The sequence below is a fragment of the Ranitomeya imitator genome, chromosome 6, assembly GCF_032444005.1.
Source record: "Ranitomeya imitator isolate aRanImi1 chromosome 6, aRanImi1.pri, whole genome shotgun sequence".
NCBI lineage: Eukaryota > Metazoa > Chordata > Amphibia > Anura > Dendrobatidae > Ranitomeya > Ranitomeya imitator.
In genome coordinates, this window is record NC_091287.1 from 44,326,825 (window position 1) to 44,348,725 (window position 21,901).

Consider the following 21,901-nt stretch of genomic DNA (forward strand, 5'->3'; position numbering starts at 1 on the left):
ACTCACTGTCATCAACGACTGGAAAGAAATCAGTGTACTAGAGAAATAATCCCGCTCCTTATTTACCTCTATCACCTGCTCAGTCTAGGCAAACAGCCATAAAGGTCCTGTCTGCTATTAATCCCGTAAAGAAAAGGAGAAGTTAAGCCGATCATAGACGGATAGATAATAACAGAGAAAATCTTATGATCGCTATGGGCCATTACGTGCCTATGAGTAATTGAGGTGCTCCTATCATACCTATGTGTATGGAGAAGAAGTAAGAATATCTCATGGACTATGACCAAATTCACATGTAAGATGTAGGGAAGGCTCATAAGTGTTGGTTCCCTCTCCGATTGGGCACCTTGTGACAAGCGATTCCATAGAAGTGAATAGAGAGGTGGCCATGCTCGCATGGGAGTTGCCGAAATACTCTATACAAGACACCCTCCATGATTTGCCGTGACCCCTTTTCTCCCGATAAGTGAGGAATCCAGATGTGTCGCTCACCCTTACCAGTCATTGATCATGTATCCTCCAGATATGTCAAATATGATGAAGATGGAGATACCCCTTTGTTCCCAGACATGTCAGATGCTAATGGGTCCAATCTTTCAGGGGGCCCATTTAAACCCAGCCATTCAGCCAGCAGTGTAGCCCAGTGGTAATGACTGCTGCTTAGCGCATGGGAGACCACGGTTCTAGCCCCGCCATGGGAACTTGCAAATGGAATTGCTAAACTTTTTATAGGCTGAACTGGATGGACAAATGTCTTTTTTCGGCCTTACTAACTATGTTACTTACTAACTATAAAGCGCAAAGAGGCTAGAGTATATTGCTACTGCTATGTGTGCAGTACATATAAAAAGTAGCAGGTGTCAGGTCTATTTTAGCTCATCATACGACAATATTCTCTATGTTAAAAAATAGAAAACATGTTTACCATAGGTGTCCTTAATGTTTTTTTTTTTTTAAGTGACTGTAAATCTTAGCATTACCTAGGAAATTCCAGATCACCGTGTCGCCAAACAGGTTTTTACAATTGTGTGAGTTCTTTAGAAACCAGAAATGTGATTGCAGACAGCAAGAAATAGATAGGTTACCCATTCAGTCCGTTTTATTGTTGGATGAGCATTTATTCTTTTCCCAGCTCATAACTATTCTGAAAGAAGTTTTCCTCCAACTTTTACAATACAGTGATACTTCAAAGGCATTTAATGCTTGGAGGTTTTCGGGATATCTAGCAATAATGACGAAAGGAGAGTTCAGGTCCTATTCCTGGTGCAGAAGTTTAGAAATGGCCTCTCTAAAGAGGAAAATCACAAGTGCCACCTATTAGAGGTAGCAATCCTGGAATTCAACATTATTAATCTTTAATGTCAGTGTATCATCAGAAAATGACATTATTTACATTAAATGAGGTTTTTGTGTTAAATGTTAAAAATGTTCACTTTTTTCTATATATCGCAATTGTCATTAAAGGTAAAAATTAGAAATCTTGTATTTTTCACACTTTTAAACTCCAACTTACTATTGTTTCATGAAACTGACATGCACATTAGCAGCAATAGATTGAGTCCAACCCTATCTTTTGTATTGAAGCATCTAATGAGCGTGTGGTGCGAAGGTCATTGTGAAGAGAGGGAGTGCTGGGTAACCAGTGATGTCACCTATTGTGATTGGTGGATCCTGGGTTATTCGCTGTGACTAGAGAGGCATTACATATCACTGTAATCCGGCCTCTGATGATAAGGTGCTTGCTGAAAAATCTTCCTGAAAAGGGAAGGAAGAATAAGTCTAAAATGTTTTTAAAAAAATCACGTAACAAACCTCATTTAAACAAAAGGTGATTTTCTGACAAATTCCATTTAAAGGGCCATATGACTTGATATAAAGCCAAATCAGTCTTGTTCAAAGGGGACAAACTTCACTTTTGGAAATAGATTGAATGGAGCGGTGGTCACTTTTGCATACCACCACTTGATTCAATGTCTATTGGCAGTGGCATAACTAGAGTCTGATGGGCCCGATTGCACGATATAGACCGGGCCCCCCCCACATCCTGCTATATATATATATATCCCCCACCCTGGTATCTATGTCCTTTATCCTGGGCCCCATGCTGGTATATATGTTCCCCATCCTGATATACAGCTCTGACATATACATATTAAATGAAAAATCAGAGAAACTGAAAATTTTGCAGTGGTCTCTTAATTTTTTGCCAGAGCTGTATATGTCCCTTATCCTGGGCCCCATCCTGGTATATATGTCCCTTATTCTGGGCCTCCTTTCTAGGGGGATATATATCATAGAGTCCCATGGTTTTCAGTATCATCTCTATGCTGATGACACACAGATCTACATCTCTAGACCAGATATCACCTCCCTACTAACCAGAATCCCACAATGTCTGTCCACTATTTCATCTTTCTTCTCCGCTAGATTTCTAAAACTTAACATGGACAAAACAGAATTCATCGTCTTTCCCCCATCTCACTCGACCCCTCCAATGGACCTATCCATTACAGTAAACGGCTGCCCACTCTCCCCAGTCCCACAAGCTCGCTGCCTCGGGGTAATCCTTGACTCTGATCTCTCCTTCAAACCACATATCCAAGCCCTTTCCACTTCCTGCCAACTTCAACTCAAAAACATCTCCCGGATCCGTACATTCTTCAACCTAGAATCTGCAAAAACCCTAGTCCATGCCCTCATCATCTCCCACCTTGACTACTGCAACCTCCTGCTCTGTGGCCTCCCTTCTAACACTCTCGCACCCCTCCAATCAATTCTAAACTCTGCTGCCCGACTAATCCACCTGTCCCCCCGCTATTTCCTGGCCTCTCCCCTCTGTCAATCCCTTCACTGGCTCCCCATTACCCAGAGACTCCAGTACAAAACCCTAACCATGACATACAAAGCCATCCACAACCTGTCTCCTCCATACATCTGTGACCTCGTCTCCCGGTACTTACCTGCACGCAACCTCCGATCCTCACAAGATCTCCTTCTCTACTCCCCTCTTATCTCCTCTTCCCGCAATTGCATGCAAGATTTCTCTCGCGCATCACCCCTACTCTGGAACTCTCTACCACAACATATCAGACTCTCACCTACCATCGAAACCTTCAAAAGGAACCTGAAGACCCACCTCTTCCGACAAGCCTACAACCTGCAGTAACCACCGATCCACTAAACCACTGCATGACCAGCTCTATCCTCACCTACTGTATCCTCACCCATCCCTTGTAGATTGTGAGCCCTCGCGGGCAGGGTCCTCTCTCCTCCTGTACCAGTCGTGAATTCTATTGATTAAGATTATTGTACTTGTTTTTATTATGTGTACTCCTCCTCACATGTAAAGCGCCATGGAATAAATGGCGCTATAATAATAAATAATAATAATAAATATAGACAGGTTGAAAGACAAATTCCAAGGTTTGTCCCCCTGAAGCCACTATTTAAAAGAACTGGTTACCTGGCTTTAGGGTTTTGCTTTATTTGTAGGGTAAGGAATTCTGTGTATGAGGCAGTCGCTCTTCTCACTTCCTGCACAGAAAAGTTAATTTTTTTCCCTGGCACATGCTCACAGCAGAAAAACTAGTTTAGGGAAGTTCTCTCTCTGGGATCTGGTAAATAATGAAGCTTCATGGCTCATTTACAAGGTGCTGAGTGACACTTGGCGCCTCTGGTCAGCGCTGTGTCGATGAATGCAGTCCAGCCGCACTGTCAGACAGTGCAGTGTCATCCAGCGAGTGGAGGCACGGAGCGCGTTCTGCTGCGAGGACGCACACAGAATGGACGGAAGTAACCAGACTAAAGTAAGCACAACTAAAACGCCGCACAACGTTTAATATTTAATCATACGGGTTTAACTTCTATTTTCCCACAACGGCCAATTTTCATTTTTGTGCTTTTGTTTTTTTTTCTTCCACAAGCCATCATTTTTTTTTATTCTTCCATAGACCCTGCGGTGTGAGAGCTTGTTTTTTTTGGCAGTTGTAGTTTTAAGGCTAAGTTCACACTGGAGGCGTTTTTGCTGCTTTTTTATGCAAATTTTCATCTGTTTTTAACAGTACCAGCAAAGCCTATGAGATTTCAGAAATCTGATGGACACACACTGGTTATTTTGTCATCAGCATTTTGTGCTTTATTAGGCTATGTGCACACGTTCCGGATTATTCGTGGATTTTTCGCGTGTTTTTTTCGGCAGCTTTCCGCTGCAAAAAACGCTTAAAAACGCATACATTAAGCATCCTATTATTTTTAACGGTTTCCGCAATTTTTGTGCACATGTTGCGTTTTTTTCCGCAAAAAAACGCATGCGGAAAAATACGCAGCATGTTCATTAATTTTGCGGATTTTAAGCAGATTTCTCACTATGTTATTGCACTGGGAACCTCCGGAAAAAAACACGAAAAATCTGCACAAAAAACGCGCAAAATATGCAATAAAAACACTTGCAGAATTCCTGCGGAAAACCTCAAAATTTTCTCAGGAAATTTCTGCATACTTTCCGGACGTGTGCACATAGCCTTATATGTTTTTTTGGATATAGAACAGGTCACTGTTTTCAGTGTTTTTCACCCATTGGCTTGAATGGGTAGTGGAAAAATGCACCAAAAACGCAGGTATCATGTTTTGCAGCAGTTTTTGTGCCAAAACCTCATTCTTCGAATTAGATTAGTAATGAAAAAAAAATCCTATCAGCATGTACTAGAGACAAATCTGAACCACCACAAAAAGCAAGAAAAACATGCTTTTTTCTGCAGCTTCTTTCCTACCAAAAGATCAGGTTTTGCTGCAGAAAAAAAATGGTAAAAAAAAACCCTAGTGTGAACTTACCCTTAATCAGATCAATTACTTTACCCCATTATGTACTGAAAAAATGGAAAAAAAAATGAAATGGTGAAAAAAAAAAAAAACATAATTCCTCCCTTGTTTTGTTTTGATAACATTAATTGTGTCGTAAAGGTGACCTGGCAATATGATTTAAGTTTGCTTTCTTTTTTTTTTTTTTTGCACTTTACAGCTTTTATCATGCACGACAAAATAAAATAATATTTTGTTGACTCGGGCTTCTGTGAATGTGGAAATGCCAAATGTGTATTTGTTTTTAAATGCACCAAATATGCACCGGACAAGAACGATGGGTGTCGAGAAGCTATTAAATTGATTCAAGATATATTCAATCCCAAAATTCTGCACGGTCTAATTTCATTATAGTGGTCGGAGTTCTATATATATATATATATATATATATATATATATATATATATATATATATATATATATATATATATATAAAGCCATATCCCCTGCAAAGACAGTATTAAATATTATAAGTCTGATTATATACAACTACCAGTAGGGGGAGCTAACGGCATACATGTTTTTACTGATCTCCTCTTACTAATGCCTGCGGGGTAACCTGCATTTTAGTTTTGTATGTAAGGATCTCCACCTATTATACAAATATGCTGAAATGCTAATTCTCCGACGAATTATGACAGTGTGCTACGTCCTGACACTGTCACGATTTTCACGTATTCCCTGTGCAGGTGTGCAGTCATATTTGCATATTTGCGGTCACAGGCCAACTAGACTCTCAGTTTTCCTCTAGTGAAAGAAGCCAGGAGAGACTAGTTGGCTTGTGACCTGAGAATGCAAAATGTGACCGCCCAGGAGAATACATGGGAAGCTGACTTTTATTCCCAAATTGATTTGTCACTTGTTGGACACCAACGATATCTGATAGATCCCATTAACTATGGTGGGATCTATCACGTTTTCATCATGGTGTGTGTTGTTACTGGAACCAGTACTGGTAATTGAGACAGAACCTGTGACAGCGGCTCTAAACCAGTGTTTCACAAACTCCAGCCCTCACAGGTCATGTTTTCAGGATCAGGAATTCTCTCACCTATGCAATGCTAAGGAAATCCTGCATGCAAATTGGCGCTAGAGTTCTAGTCCTCTCTGAAGAGACAATTTGCATACTTAATTTTCCAGAGAAGCATGCATGGCTTATAAGTCTCCTCACTCTGACATGCCAGGCTGGGCTTGTCACTCTCCACAAGGAGAAATGTTACCCCTTAGAACCCAGAGCATCTCACCAATCCAAATCAAATCTCATGCTTTGCAATGATGAGGGGCAACACTCCGAAACACCATGTCTACAAATTGACATTCTGATTTGGCTTTTATCCTAAGTCATATTGCAAGGCTCGTTAAAGGGTCAATAGTGACTTGTAAAATTGCTGCTTCAAATAGGTGTCGCTAGAGTTCTAGTCTTCTTTCTCTCTGATGAGACAATTTGCATATTTAATTTCCCATAGGAGCATGTCTGACTTATAAGTCTCCTCACTCTGACATGCCAGGCTTGGCTTGTCACTCCATAAGAAGAAACGTTACACATTAGACCCTAAGGAAATCTTGAAAACGTGACCCGTGGGGGCCGCGAGGACTGGAGTTTGGGATACACTGTTCTAAACAAAGCCTCCAATGTACATGTGAACCTACTGTAAGACTACAGGCTTCACAGTTTATTAAATTATCCGACCACTAGGAGGCGCTGTCCTGTACCATAAATTAGTAGAACATACTGGTGAAGAGAATTATCAGAATTTACTCTATCAGGCTTTGGTGGATATCTAGAAATTGGAGTAGCATTCATACTATACAATGGGTGACTGTTGTACTGATAGGCAGTCCAGCTCTATTTAGGGATCTCACCAAAAAAAGCCGGCGCTTTTGGATCCTAAATGGTTCCGTATTAAATATGTGTTCACAATAGGTGAAACCCCGCCCACCTATGGCAGAAACTCCGCCTACTTTGTTATCCAATTAGAGTGGTGAATGGGAGGAGTTTGGTTAGAGTGGGTGGAGTTATGTCCGCGTACACCGGGATTTTACGCCAGTGCGAGCCATTCAGAGAATTTAGTGACTCTCTCTTGGGTGCCAGCTCTTGGATCTATCTTTCGAGGTTCGTTCGTGAAAGATAGATCATTAGAGTTTTGGTACTTTCTATACTAGTTATTATTTTTGCTGTTTTTGCTTAAACCATAAAATATCTGAATAGAAGATCGTGTTTCATGTTCCCTTATTGGGACTGACGTGAGAGTAAAAGCTTCGCCTGAGTTTGTCGAGTAAGATAATGATAACAGAGGCTAAACCAAATCACAAAAACTGACAGGAGTGCTGATGCGGATATATTTCAGGCTGCGGCGGGTGCATACTTTACTCTTGTTATGACATGTGCGCTCCCTGTACAGGCCGACACGGAACGCAGAATGATACCAAAGGTGCAGTCCGTCTAGAACGCCGGAAACTTTATTTTTATTCTTTAATCTGTGTTCTGGAATCAATCGGGAACAAAAAGAAAATCATTCTAAAATCCATAGAAGATTTATGATCTTACTCATGGTGCCAGTCCATGGTCAAGGAATAACTCTGATCGCAGTAGTTGTTAATATGTCCAGTGCTGAAAACAAATTAGTCTATCATGTGTTTTCTGTATGAAACAGGCAGGGTTATACAGTATAGCAACAAATGTTTATGTGTGTCATCCTATAGTCTGTAATATGTTAGATGACTGTAACTTATTCCAATATATGAATACTGTTATTTATCATATTCCTCATATGTAACTAAATATTTAGGTATATATGTATGATTAAAGAATAAGGCCAAGTGCGGCGCCTCATCCTGGTTATGAGGCCGGTCACACGACCGGGTCACATGATTGGATGACGTGGGCATTGAGCGCCGTCCCCTCTGTGACACTGCAACATGGCGGATGCAGCCAGCACACATGCTCGGCTAACTAATCAACATCTAATCAATCACCAGCAGCCATAGTGTGAGAGATGTGTAAACTGCTCACTTGCACCTCAACGCGCGTTTCGCCGCTTCTGCAGCTTCATCGAGAGGTAGAGTAGCGCAGCGATTAGCCCTATTTTATATTGTGCTAATCACTGAGCTGCTCTTCCTCTCGACGAAGCTATAGAGGCGGCGAAACGCGCGTCGAGGTGCAAGTGAGCAGTTCACACATCTCTCACACTATGGCTACTGGTAATTGATTAGACATCCTCATGGATATATGATTATATGCGCCTACATTGCGCTATCCCTATTAATGGTGCTAATTCTACTAATTATTTAGATCTGTCCATTACCTGTGCTAAATTTGTAATTGGCTTTGATAGGTATCTGCTTTATAACAAGGGTTTGGATTTATCTATTCTATAAATACCCATAACATTTCTCTAACATTCCAGGCAATCTAAATCATGTGATGTGGCGTGCTTCTGCTACATAGCTAGTGCTATTGTGTCGAAGTGTAATTTTAACTTTTGTGTCATGATTCATGAACTATTCTATTTGTTTATTACATTCTTTTATATATCCAAATAAAATGTTGTTATATTTTTCATTACTTGTTCCTTCATTACCGTTATTGGTTTACTTGGGTTTAAACTAAAAAGGAATCATTCTATCATTAGTATGAGGAATTTTATTGGTTCTGCACAGTAGTTGTTCTTTCTCTCTCTCTGTCAGATACTTTAGATGTCTTGGCTGCATTTTTCCTGACCAGCAAAAACGGGATCATTCATGAAAAATAAAAACCTATGACTTTATGTAGCGACACAAAAATAATAATAAAAAAAAACAATACAACTCCAAAATGATCAAACACAACACGTCAGTGATTTCTGAGGTTTTTCATTGCCTCTGTTAGCCCTGATTGATATGTGCGCACTTTGCCTTTGGGGCTTATTCCCAAGTCACACATTTGCAAATGTGGTTGAGAGATCTCCTTTCTTGCTTTTTTGGCTGGCGCTCCTGTTTTTTTTTTTTTTTGGGTACGGTTTAAATCTCCATCGTATCAATGCTTTCTGCAGATTTTCACCGCGGATTTCAATGCATAAGGAAAAATCTGCAACGATGTCATACAAGCGTATTTTTTTTGCAGATTTCGAAAGAAATCCCCAGCAGATTTTTTTATTTTTTGCGGTACTTCTGAATATATTTTTTGGGCAGGAATTAGTGCCAGTGGGATGCAGGAGCTGAGACGCTCGCAGCAGGAGAGATCCGGACTGGAATTGTTGCTTCCCAACTATCAGAGACTGAACCTTCCACAAAGTAAAAGCCATAAGGCTACGTTCCCACAATTAGTTTTGCTGATTTTTTTTTTTATGCTGCGTTTTTTTGTTGTTTTTTTTAATGCAAGTAACCTATTTTGCTTAGTGAGTGCAGAAAATCTGCAACATCAAAAACTCGTCATGGGAACGTGGCCTTAGACATATCTTAGACCTATTGGCCTGACCACCACCATTGGTTGCTCGTGAATTGTTTAGATAAGGTCTTCCGGAATTGCGTGTATTTTATTATATATTGATGTTGTGTTATATTATATTATACCGGATTATTTCATATTTATTAAATAGACATTCAGCAGATAAACACGGGAAGAGTGACAAACGAGCTGTGTAAAATCATTAGCCGCGTACGTGTGAAGAAGAAAGCGCTTATTTATGGGCGGCTATTATATAGCTGTGGGGATCTCGTATTACATAAAACTAACAAAGCGCGTCGTCTAAAATGTTGTTCTGGGTTTTGGGAAGCTTTGAATGGCTGTAATAAATCCCCGGTCTCAAAAATCTAACAAGTCTATGGCTAATCAATCTGGGGCTATAAAAGGGAAGCTGAGGGATGAAATGAGTGTCAGTAGACATCTGGAATCGGATTTGATGTCATTTATATTGCCATTAAGTAGGATGAGAACACAGGAGTACATCAATTGCACAAGGCATGCTTCCACCTGGAAGAAGCACCGCTCCTGGACTTCCTTCCATTAGGGCTGAGATATTGATGGAGGATGTGTGTTCTGACTGATGACATGGCGACAGAATGGTTCTGTATGCCCGGGTTACCGATGACCTTACAGTGAAAGGATGGATCCTGATACTCAGGGTGATTACCCCATATTGACGGGTGTCTCCTCGTTCTCATGGAATTGATAACAGAATGAAAGGATGACTTCCCATACAGTTCATAACATTACAGGAAGTATGTCCATTACAGGTAGAGAGCAGTACAGTACATGTAGTGCAGGCAGAGAACACTAGAGTATGTCCATTACAGGTAGAGAGCAGTACAGTACATGTAGTGCAGGCAGAGAACACTAGAGTATGCCCATTACAGGTAGAGAGCAGTACAGTACATGTAGTGCAGGCAGAGAACACTAGAGTATGTCCATTACACGTAGAGAGCAGTACAGTACATGTAGTGCAGGCAGAGAACACTAGAGTATGTCCATTACAGGTAGAGAGCAGTACAGTACATGTAGTGCAGGCAGAGAACACTAGAGTATGTCCATTACAGGTAGAGAGCAGTACAGTACATGTAGTGCAGGCAGAGAACACTAGAGTATGTCCATTACAGGTAGAGAGCAGTATAGTACATGTAGTGCAGGCAGAGAACACTAGAGTATGCCCATTACAGGTAGAGAGCAGTACAGTACATGTAGTGCAGGCAGAGAACACTAGAGTATGTCCATTACAGGTAGAGAGCAGTACAGTACATGTAGTGCAGGCAGAGAACACTAGAGTATGCCCATTACAGGTAGAGAGCAGTACAGTACATGTAGTGCAGGCAGAGAACACTAGAGTATGCCCATTACAGGTAGAGAGCAGTACAGTACATGTAGTGCAGGCAGAGAACACTAGAGTATGTCCATTACAGGTAGAGAGCAGTATAGTACATGTAGTGCAGGCAGAGAACACTAGAGTATGCCCATTACAGGTAGAGAGCAGTACAGTACATGTAGTGCAGGCAGAGAACACTAGAGTATGTCCATTACAGGTAGAGAGCAGTACAGTACATGTAGTGCAGGCAGAGAACACTAGAGTATGCCCATTACAGGTAGAGAGCAGTACAGTACATGTAGTGCAGGCAGAGAACACTAGAGTATGCCCATTACAGGTAGAGAGCAGTACAGTACATGTAGTGCAGGCAGAGAACACTAGAGTATGTTCATTACAGGTAGAGAGCAGTACAGTACATGTAGTGCAGGCAGAGAACACTAGAGTATGTTCATTACAGGTAGAGAGCAGTACAGTACATGTAGTGCAGGCAGAGAACACTAGAGTATGTCCATTACAGGTAGAGAGCAGTACAGTACATGTAGTGCAGGCAGAGAACACTAGAGTATGTCCATTACAGGTAGAGAGCAGTACAGTACATGTAGTGCAGGCAGAGAACACTAGAGTATGTCCATTACAGGTAGAGAGCAGTACAGTACATGTAGTGCAGGCAGAGAACACTAGAGTATGTCCATTACAGGTAGAGAGCAGTACAGTACATGTAGTGCAGGCAGAGAACACTAGAGTATGTCCATTACAGGTAGAGAGCAGTACAGTACATGTAGTGCAGGCAGAGAACACTAGAGTATGTTCATTACAGGTAGAGAGCAGTACAGTACATGTAGTGCAGGCAGAGAACACTAGAGTATTTCTATTACAGGTAGAGAGCAGTACAGTACATGTAGTGCAGGCAGAGAACACTAGAGTATGCCCATTACAGGTAGAGAGCAGTACAGTACATGTAGTGCAGGCAGAGAACACTAGAGTATGTTCATTACAGGTAGAGAGCAGTACAGTACATGTAGTGCAGGCAGAGAACACTAGAGTATGTTCATTACAGGTAGAGAGCAGTACAGTACATGTAGTGCAGGCAGAGAACACTAGAGTATGTCCATTACAGGTAGAGAGCAGTACAGTACATGTAGTGCAGGCAGAGAACACTAGAGTATGCCCATTACAGGTAGAGAGCAGTACAGTACATGTAGTGCAGGCAGAGAACACTAGAGTATGTCCATTACAGGTAGAGAGCAGTACAGTACATGTAGTGCAGGCAGAGAACACTAGAGTATGTTCATTACAGGTAGAGAGCAGTACAGTACATGTAGTGCAGGCAGAGAACACTAGAGTATGTCCATTACAGGTAGAGAGCAGTACAGTACATGTAGTGCAGGCAGAGAACACTAGAGTATGTCCATTACAGGTAGAGAGCAGTACAGTACATGTAGTGCAGGCAGAGAACACTAGAGTATGCCCATTACAGGTAGAGAGCAGTATAGTACATGTAGTGCAGGCAGAGAACACTAGAGTATGCCCATTACAGGTAGAGAGCAGTACAGTACATGTAGTGCAGGCAGAGAACACTAGAGTATGCCCATTACAGGTAGAGAGCAGTACAGTACATGTAGTGCAGGCAGAGAACACTAGAGTATGTCCACTACAGGTGGACAGCAGTACAGTACATGTAGTGCAGGCAGAGAACACTAGAGTATGTCCATTACAGGTAGAGAGCAGTACAGTACATGTAGTGCAGGCAGAGAACACTAGAGTATGTCCATTACAGGTAGAGAGCAGTACAGTACATGTAGTGCAGGCAGAGAACACTAGAGTATGTCCATTACAGGTAGAGAGCAGTACAGTACATGTAGTGCAGGCAGAGAACACTAGAGTATGCCCATTACAGGTAGAGAGCAGTACAGTACATGTAGTGCAGGCAGAGAACACTAGAGTATTTCTATTACAGGTAGAGAGCAGTACAGTACATGTAGTGCAGGCAGAGAACACTGGAGAATGTCCATTACAGGTAGAGAGCAGTACAGTACATGTAGTGCAGGCAGAGAACACTAGAGTATGCCCATTACAGGTAGAGAGCAGTACAGTACATGTAGTGCAGGCAGAGAACACTAGAGTATGTCCATTACAGGTAGAGAGCAGTACAGTACATGTAGTGCAGGCAGAGAACACTAGAGTATGTCCATTACAGGTAGAGAGCAGTGCAGTACATGTAGTACAGGCAGAGAACACTAGAGTATGCCCATTACACGTAGAGAGCAGTACAGTACATGTAGTGCAGGCAGAGAACACTAGAGTATTTCTATTACAGGTAGAGAGCAGTATAGTACATGTAGTGCAGGCAGAGAACACTAGAGTATGTCCATTACACGTAGAGAGCAGTACAGTACATGTAGTGCAGGCAGAGAACACTAGAGTATGTCCATTACACGTAGAGAGCAGTACAGTACATGTAGTGCAGGCAGAGAACACTACAGTATTTCTATTACAGGCAGAGAGCAGTACAGTACATGTAGTGCAGGCAGAGAACACTAGAGTATGCCCATTACAGGTAGAGAGCAGTACAGTACATGTAGTGCAGGCAGAGAACACTAGAGTATTTCTATTACAGGTAGAGAGCAGTACAGTACATGTAGTGCAGGCAGAGAACACTAGAGTATGTCCATTACAGGTAGAGAGCAGTACAGTACATGTAGTGCAGGCAGAGAACACTAGAGTATGTCCATTACAGGTAGAGAGCAGTACAGTACATGTAGTGCAGGCAGAGAACACTAGAGTATGTCCATTACAGGTAGAGAGCAGTACAGTACATGTAGTGCAGGCAGAGAACACTAGAGTATGTCCATTACAGGTAGAGAGCAGTACAGTACATGTAGTGCAGGCAGAGAACACTAGAGTATGTCCATTACAGGTAGAGAGCAGTACAGTACATGTAGTGCAGGCAGAGAACACTAGAGTATGCCCATTACAGGTAGAGAGCAGTACAGTACATGTAGTGCAGGCAGAGAACACTAGAGCATGTCCACTACAGGTGGACAGCAGTACAGTACATGTAGTGCAGGCAGAGAACACTAGAGTATGTCCATTACAGGTAGAGAGCAGTACAGTACATGTAGTGCAGGCAGAGAACACTAGAGTATGTCCATTACAGGTAGAGAGCAGTACAGTACATGTAGTGCAGGCAGAGAACACTAGAGTATGCCCATTACAGGTAGAGAGCAGTACAGTACATGTAGTGCAGGCAGAGAACACTAGAGTATTTCTATTACAGGTAGAGAGCAGTACAGTACATGTAGTGCAGGTAGAGAACACTAGAGTATGTCCATTACAGGTAGAGAGCAGTGCAGTACATGTAGTACAGGCAGAGAACACTAGAGTATGCCCATTACACGTAGAGAGCAGTACAGTACATGTAGTGCAGGCAGAGAACACTAGAGTATTTCTATTACAGGTAGAGAGCAGTACAGTACATGTAGTGCAGGCAGAGAACACTAGAGTATGTCCATTACAGGTAGAGAGCAGTACAGTACATGTAGTACAGGCAGAGAACACTAGAGTATGCCCATTACAGGTAGAGAGCAGTACAGTACATGAAGTGCAGGCAGAGAACACTAGAGTATTTCTATTACAGGTAGAGAGCAGTACAGTACATGTAGTGCAGGCAGAGAACACTAGAGTATGTCCATTACAGGTAGAGAGCAGTACAGTACATGTAGTGCAGGCAGAGAACACTAGAGTATGTCCATTACACGTAGAGAGCAGTACAGTACATGTAGTGCAGGCAGAGAACACTAGAGTATGTCCATTACAGGTAGAGAGCAGTACAGTACATGTAGTGCAGGCAGAGAACACTAGAGTATGCCCATTACAGGTAGAGAGCAGTACAGTACATGTAGTGCAGGCAGAGAACACTAGAGTATGCCCATTACAGGTAGAGAGCAGTACAGCACATGTAGTGCAGGCAGAGAACACTAGAGTATTTCTATTACAGGTAGAGAGCAGTATAGTACATGTAGTGCAGGCAGAGAACACTAGAGTATGCCCATTACAGGTAGAGAGCAGTACAGTACATGTAGTGCAGGCAGAGAACACTAGAGTATTTCTATTACAGGTAGAGAGCAGTATAGTACATGTAGTGCAGGCAGAGAACACTAGAGTATGCCCATTACAGGTAGAGAGCAGTACAGTACATGTAGTGCAGGCAGAGAAGACTAGAGTATTTCTATTACAGGTAGAGAGCAGTACAGTACATGTAGTGCAGGCAGAGAACACTAGAGTATGCCCATTACAGGTAGAGAGCAGTACAGTACATGTAGTGCAGGCAGAGAACACTAGAGTATTTCTATTACAGGTAGAGAGCAGTATAGTACATGTAGTGCAGGCAGAGAACACTAGAGTATGTCCATTACAGGTAGAGAGCAGTACAGTACATGTAGTGCAGGCAGAGAACACTAGAGTATGTCCATTACAGGTAGAGAGCAGTACAGTACATGTAGTGCAGGCAGAGAACACTAGAGTATGTCCATTACAGGTAGAGAGCAGTACAGTACATGTAGTGCAGGCAGAGAACACTAGAGTATGTCCATTACAGGTAGAGAGCAGTACAGTACATGTAGTGCAGGCAGAGAACACTAGAGCATGTCCATTACAGGTAGAGAGCAATGCAGTACATATAGTACAGGCAGAGAACACTAGAGTATGTCCATTACAGGTAGAGAGCAGTACAGTACATATAGTACAGGCAGAGAACACTAGAGTATGTCCATTACAGGTAGAGAGCAGTACAGTACATGTAGTGCAGGCAGAGAACACTAGAGTATGTCCATTACAGGTAGAGAGCAATGCAGTACATATAGTACAGGCAGAGAACACTAGAGTATGTCCATTACAGGTAGAGAGCAGTACAGTACATATAGTACAGGCAGAGAACACTAGAGTATGTCCATTACAGGTAGAGAGCAGTACAGTACATATAGTACAGGCAGAGAACACTAGAGTATGTCCATTACAGGTAGAGAGCAGTACAGTACATGTAGTACAGGCAGAGAACACTAGAGTATGTCCATTACAGGTAGAGAGCAGTACAGTACATATAGTACAGGCAGAGAACACTAGAGTATTTCTATTACAGGTAGAGAGCAGTACAGTACATGTAGTGCAGGCAGAGAACACTAGAGTATGTCCATTACAGGTAGAGAGCAGTACAGTACATGTAGTGCAGGCAGAGAACACTAGAGTATTTCTATTACAGGTAGAGAGCAGTACAGTACATATAGTACAGGCAGAGAACACTAGAGTATGTCCATTACAGGTAGAGAGCAGTAAAGTACATATAGTACAGGCAGAGAACACTAGAGTATGTCCATTACAGGTAGAGAGCAGTACAGCACATGTAGTGCAGGCAGAGAACACTAGAGTATGTCCATTACAGGTAGAGAGCAGTACAGCACATGTAGTGCAGGCAGAGAACACTAGAGTATGCCCAATACAGGTAGAGAGCAGTACAGTACATGTAGTGCAGGCAGAGAACACTAGAGTATGTCCATTACAGGTAGAGAGCAGTACAGTACATGTAGTGCAGGCAGAGAACACTAGAGTATGTCCATTACAGGTAGAGAGCAGTACAGTACATGTAGTGCAGGCAGAGAACACTAGAGTATGTCCATTACAGGTAGAGAGCAGTACAGTACATGTAGTGCAGGCAGAGAACACTAGAGTATGCCCATTACAGGTAGAGAGCAGTACAGTACATGTAGTGCAGGCAGAGAACACTAGAGTATGTCCATTACAGGTAGAGAGTAGTACAGTACATATAGTACAGGCAGAGAACACTAGAGTATGTCCATTACAGGTAGAGAGCAGTACAGTACATGTAGTGCAGGCAGAGAACACTAGAGTATGCCCAATACAGGTAGAGAGCAGTACAGTACATGTAGTTCAGACAGAGAACACTAGAGCATGTCCACTACAGGTAGAGAGCAGTACAGTACATGTAGTGCAGGCAGAGAACACTAGAGTATGTCCATTACAGGTAGAGAGCAGTACAGTACATGTAGTGCAGGCAGAGAACACTAGAGTATGTCCATTACAGGTAGAGAGCAGTACAGTACATGTAGTGCAGGCAGAGAACACTAGAGTATGCCCATTACAGGTAGAGAGCAGTACAGTACATGTGGTGCAGGCAGAGAACACTAGAGTATGTCCATTACAGGTAGAGAGCAGTACAGTACATGTAGTGCAGGCAGAGAACACTAGAGTATGCCCATTACAGGTAGAGAGCAGTACAGTACATGTAGTGCAGGCAGAGAACACTAGAGCATGTCCATTACAGGTAGAGAGCAGTACAGTACATATAGTACAGGCAGAGAACACTAGAGTATGTCCATTACAGGTAGAGAGCAGTACAGTACATGTAGTACAGGCAGAGAACACTAGAGTATGTCCATTACAGGTAGAGAGCAGTACAGTACATATAGTACAGGCAGAGAACACTAGAGTATGTCCATTACAGGTAGAGAGCAGTACAGTACATATAGTACAGGCAGAGAACACTAGAGTATGCCCATTACAGGTAGAGAGCAGTACAGTACATGTAGTGCAGGCAGAGAACACTAGAGTATGTCCATTACAGGTAGAGAGCAGTACAGTACATGTAGTGCAGGCAGAGAACACTAGAGTATGCCCAATACAGGTAGAGAGCAGTACAGTACATGTAGTGCAGGCAGAGAACACTAGAGTATGTCCATTACAGGTAGAGAGCAGTACAGTACATGTAGTGCAGGCAGAGAACACTAGAGTATGCCCATTACAGGTAGAGAGCAGTACAGTACATGTAGTGCAGGCAGAGAACACTAGAGCATGTCCATTACAGGTAGAGAGCAATGCAGTACATATAGTACAGGCAGAGAACACTAGAGTATGTCCATTACAGGTAGAGAGCAGTACAGTACATATAGTACAGGCAGAGAACACTAGAGTATGTCCATTACAGGTAGAGAGCAGTACAGTACATATAGTACAGGCAGAGAACACTAGAGTATGTCCATTACAGGTAGAGAGCAGTACAGTACATGTAGTGCAGACAGAGAACACTAGAGCATGTCCACTACAGGTAGAGAGCAGTACAGTACATGTAGTGCAGACAGAGAACACTAGAGTATGTCCATTACAGGTAGAGAGCAGTACAGTACATGTAGTGCAGACAGAGAACACTAGAGCATGTCCACTACAGGTAGAGAGCAGTACAGTACATGTAGTGCAGACAGAGAACACTAGAGTATGTCCAATACAGGTAGAGAGCAGTACAGTACATATAGTGCAGGCAGAGAACACTAGAGTATGTCCATTACAGGTAGAGAGCAGTACAGTACATGTAGTGCAGACAGAGAACACTAGAGCATGTCCACTACAGGTGGACAGCAGTACAGTACATGTCGTGCAGGCAGAGAACACTAGAGTATTTCTATTACAGGTAGAGAGCAGTACAGTACATGTAGCACAGGTAAAGAGCAGTACAGTACATGTAGTACAGGCAGAGAACACTAGAGTATTTCTATTACAGGTAGAGAGCAGTACAGTACATGTAGTGCAGGCAGAGAACACTAGAGTATGTCTATTACAGGTAGAGAGCAGTGCAGTACATGTAGCACAGGCAGAGAACACTAGAGTATTTCTATTACAGGTAGAGAGCAGTACAGTACATGTAGTGCAGGCAGAGAACACTAGAGTATTTCTATTACAGGTAGAGAGCAGTACAGTACATGTAGTGCAGGCAGAGAACACTAGAGTATGTCCATTACAGGTAGAGAGCAGTACAGTACATGTAGTGCAGGCAGAGAACACTAGAGTATTTCTATTACAGGTAGAGAGCAGTACAGTACATGTAGTGCAGGCAGAGAACACTAGAGTATGTCCATTACAGGTAGAGAGCAGTACAGTACATGTAGTGCAGGCAGAGAACACTAGAGTATGCCCATTACAGGTAGAGAGCAGTACAGTACATGTAGTGCAGGCAGAGAACACTAGAGTATGTCCATTACAGGTAGAGAGCAGTACAGTACATGTAGTGCAGGCAGAGAACACTAGAGTATGTCCATTACAGGTAGAGAGCAGTACAGTACATGTAGTGCAGGCAGAGAACACTAGAGTATGTCCATTACAGGTAGAGAGCAGTACAGTACATGTGGTGCAGGCAGAGAACACTAGAGTATGTCCATTACAGGTAGAGAGCAGTACAGTACATGTAGTGCAGGCAGAGAACACTAGAGTATGTCCATTACAGGTAGAGAGCAGTACAGTACATGTAGTGCAGGCAGAGAACACTAGAGTATGCCCATTACAGGTAGAGAGCAGTACAGTACATGTAGTGCAGGCAGAGAACACTAGAGTATGCCCATTACAGGTAGAGAGCAGTACAGTACATGTAGTGCAGGCAGAGAACACTAGAGTATGTCCATTACAGGTAGAGAGCAGTACAGTACATGTAGTGCAGGCAGAGAACACTAGAGTATGCCCATTACAGGTAGAGAGCAGTACAGTACATGTAGTGCAGGCAGAGAACACTAGAGTATGCCCATTACAGGTAGAGAGCAGTACAGTACATGTAGTGCAGGCAGAGAACACTAGAGTATGTCCATTACAGGTAGAGAGCAGTACAGTACATGTAGTGCAGGCAGAGAACACTAGAGTATGTCCATTACAGGTAGAGAGCAGTACAGTACATGTAGTGCAGGCAGAGAACACTAGAGTATGTCCATTACAGGTAGAGAGCAGTACAGTACATGTAGTGCAGGCAGAGAACACTAGAGTATGTCCATTACAGGTAGAGAGCAGTACAGTACATGTAGTGCAGGCAGAGAACACTAGAGTATGTCCATTACAGGTAGAGAGCAGTACAGTACATGTAGTGCAGGCAGAGAACACTAGAGTATGTCCATTACAGGTAGAGAGCAGTATAGTACATGTAGTGCAGGCAGAGAACACTAGAGTATGCCCATTACAGGTAGAGAGCAGTACAGTACATGTAGTGCAGGCAGAGAACACTAGAGTATGCCCATTACAGGTAGAGAGCAGTACAGTACATGTAGTGCAGGCAGAGAACACTAGAGTATGTTCATTACAGGTAGAGAGCAGTACAGTACATGTAGTGCAGGCAGAGAACACTAGAGTATGTCCATTACAGGTAGAGAGCAGTACAGTACATGTAGTGCAGGCAGAGAACACTAGAGTATGTCCATTACAGGTAGAGAGCAGTACAGTACATGTAGTGCAGGCAGAGAACACTAGAGTATGCCCATTACAGGTAGAGAGCAGTACAGTACATGTAGTGCAGGCAGAGAACACTAGAGTATGTCCATTACAGGTAGAGAGCAGTACAGTACATGTAGTGCAGGCAGAGAACACTAGAGTATGTCCATTACAGGTAGAGAGCAGTACAGTACATGTAGTGCAGGCAGAGAACACTAGAGTATGTCCATTACAGGTAGAGAGCAGTACAGTACATGTAGTGCAGGCAGAGAACACTAGAGTATGTCCATTACAGGTAGAGAGCAGTACAGTACATGTAGTGCAGGCAGAGAACACTAGAGTATTTCTATTACAGGTAGAGAGCAGTACAGTACATGTAGTGCAGGCAGAGAACACTAGAGTATGTCCATTACAGGTAGAGAGCAGTGCAGTACATGTAGTACAGGCAGAGAACACTAGAGTATGCCCATTACACGTAGAGAGCAGTACAGTACATGTAGTGCAGGCAGAGAACACTAGAGTATTTCTATTACAGGTAGAGAGCAGTATAGTACATGTAGTGCAGGCAGAGAACACTAGAGTATGTCCATTACACGTAGAGAGCAGTACAGTACATGTAGTGCAGGCAGAGAACACTAGAGTATGTCCATTACACGTAGAGAGCAGTACAGTACATGTAGTGCAGGCAGAGAACACTAGAGTATTTCTATTACAGGTAGAGAGCAGTACAGTACATGTAGTACAGGCAGAGAACACTAGAGTATGCCCATTACAGGTAGAGAGCAGTACAGTACATGTAGTGCAGGCAGAGAACACTAGAGTATTTCTATTACAGGTAGAGAGCAGTACAGTACATGTAGTGCAGGCAGAGAACACTAGAGTATGTCCATTACAGGTAGAGAGCAGTACAGTACATGTAGTGCAGGCAGAGAACACTAGAGTATGTCCATTACAGGTAGAGAGCAGTACAGTACATGTAGTGCAGGCAGAGAACACTAGAGTATGTCCATTACAGGTAGAGAGCAGTACAGTACATGTAGTGCAGGCAGAGAACACTAGAGTATGTCCATTACAGGTAGAGAGCAGTACAGTACATGTAGTGCAGGCAGAGAACACTAGAGTATGTCCATTACAGGTAGAGAGCAGTACAGTACATGTAGTGCAGGCAGAGAACACTAGAGTATGTCCATTACAGGTAGAGAGCAGTACAGTACATGTAGTGCAGGCAGAGAACACTAGAGTATGCCCATTACAGGTAGAGAGCAGTACAGTACATGTAGTGCAGGCAGAGAACACTAGAGCATGTCCACTACAGGTGGACAGCAGTACAGTACATGTAGTGCAGGCAGAGAACACTAGAGTATGTCCATTACAGGTAGAGAGCAGTACAGTACATGTAGTGCAGGCAGAGAACACTAGAGTATGCCCATTACAGGTAGAGAGCAGTACAGTACATGTAGTGCAGGCAGAGAACACTAGAGTATGCCCATTACAGGTAGAGAGCAGTACAGTACATGTAGTGCAGGCAGAGAACACTAGAGTATGTCCATTACACGTAGAGAGCAGTACAGTACATGTAGTGCAGGCAGAGAACACTAGAGTATTTCTATTACAGGTAGAGAGCAGTACAGTACATGTAGTGCAGGCAGAGAACACTAGAGTATGTCCATTACAGGTAGAGAGCAGTGCAGTACATGTAGTACAGGCAGAGAACACTAGAGTATGTCCATTACAGGTAGAGAGCAGTACAGTACATGTAGTGCAGGCAGAGAACACTAGAGTATGTCCATTACACGTAGAGAGCAGTACAGTACATGTAGTGCAGGCAGAGAACACTAGAGTATTTCTATTACAGGTAGAGAGCAGTACAGTACATGTAGTGCAGGCAGAGAACACTAGAGTATGTCCATTACAGGTAGAGAGCAGTGCAGTACATGTAGTGCAGGCAGAGAACACTAGAGTATGTCCATTACAGGTAGAGAGCAGTACAGTACATGTAGTGCAGGCAGAGAACA

General features: G+C 42.8%; 1 protein-coding gene across 10 annotated transcripts in view; it reads left to right on the forward strand.

Annotated features, from left to right (window-relative positions):
* KIAA1217 (KIAA1217 ortholog) overlaps positions 1-21,901 on the forward strand; it is a 514,478-nt gene that overhangs the window by 147,378 nt on the left and 345,199 nt on the right. The window contains exon 1 of one of the 10 annotated variants that reach the window (XM_069729568.1): positions 3,684-3,806. The exons of the other annotated variants lie outside the window; for them this stretch is intronic. Coding sequence (XP_069585669.1) covers positions 3,696-3,806 — 111 coding nt within the window. The 5' untranslated portion in view covers positions 3,684-3,695. Of the gene's footprint in view, positions 1-3,683; positions 3,807-21,901 lie in introns of those variants that run through there. 10 annotated transcript variants of the gene reach the window in all.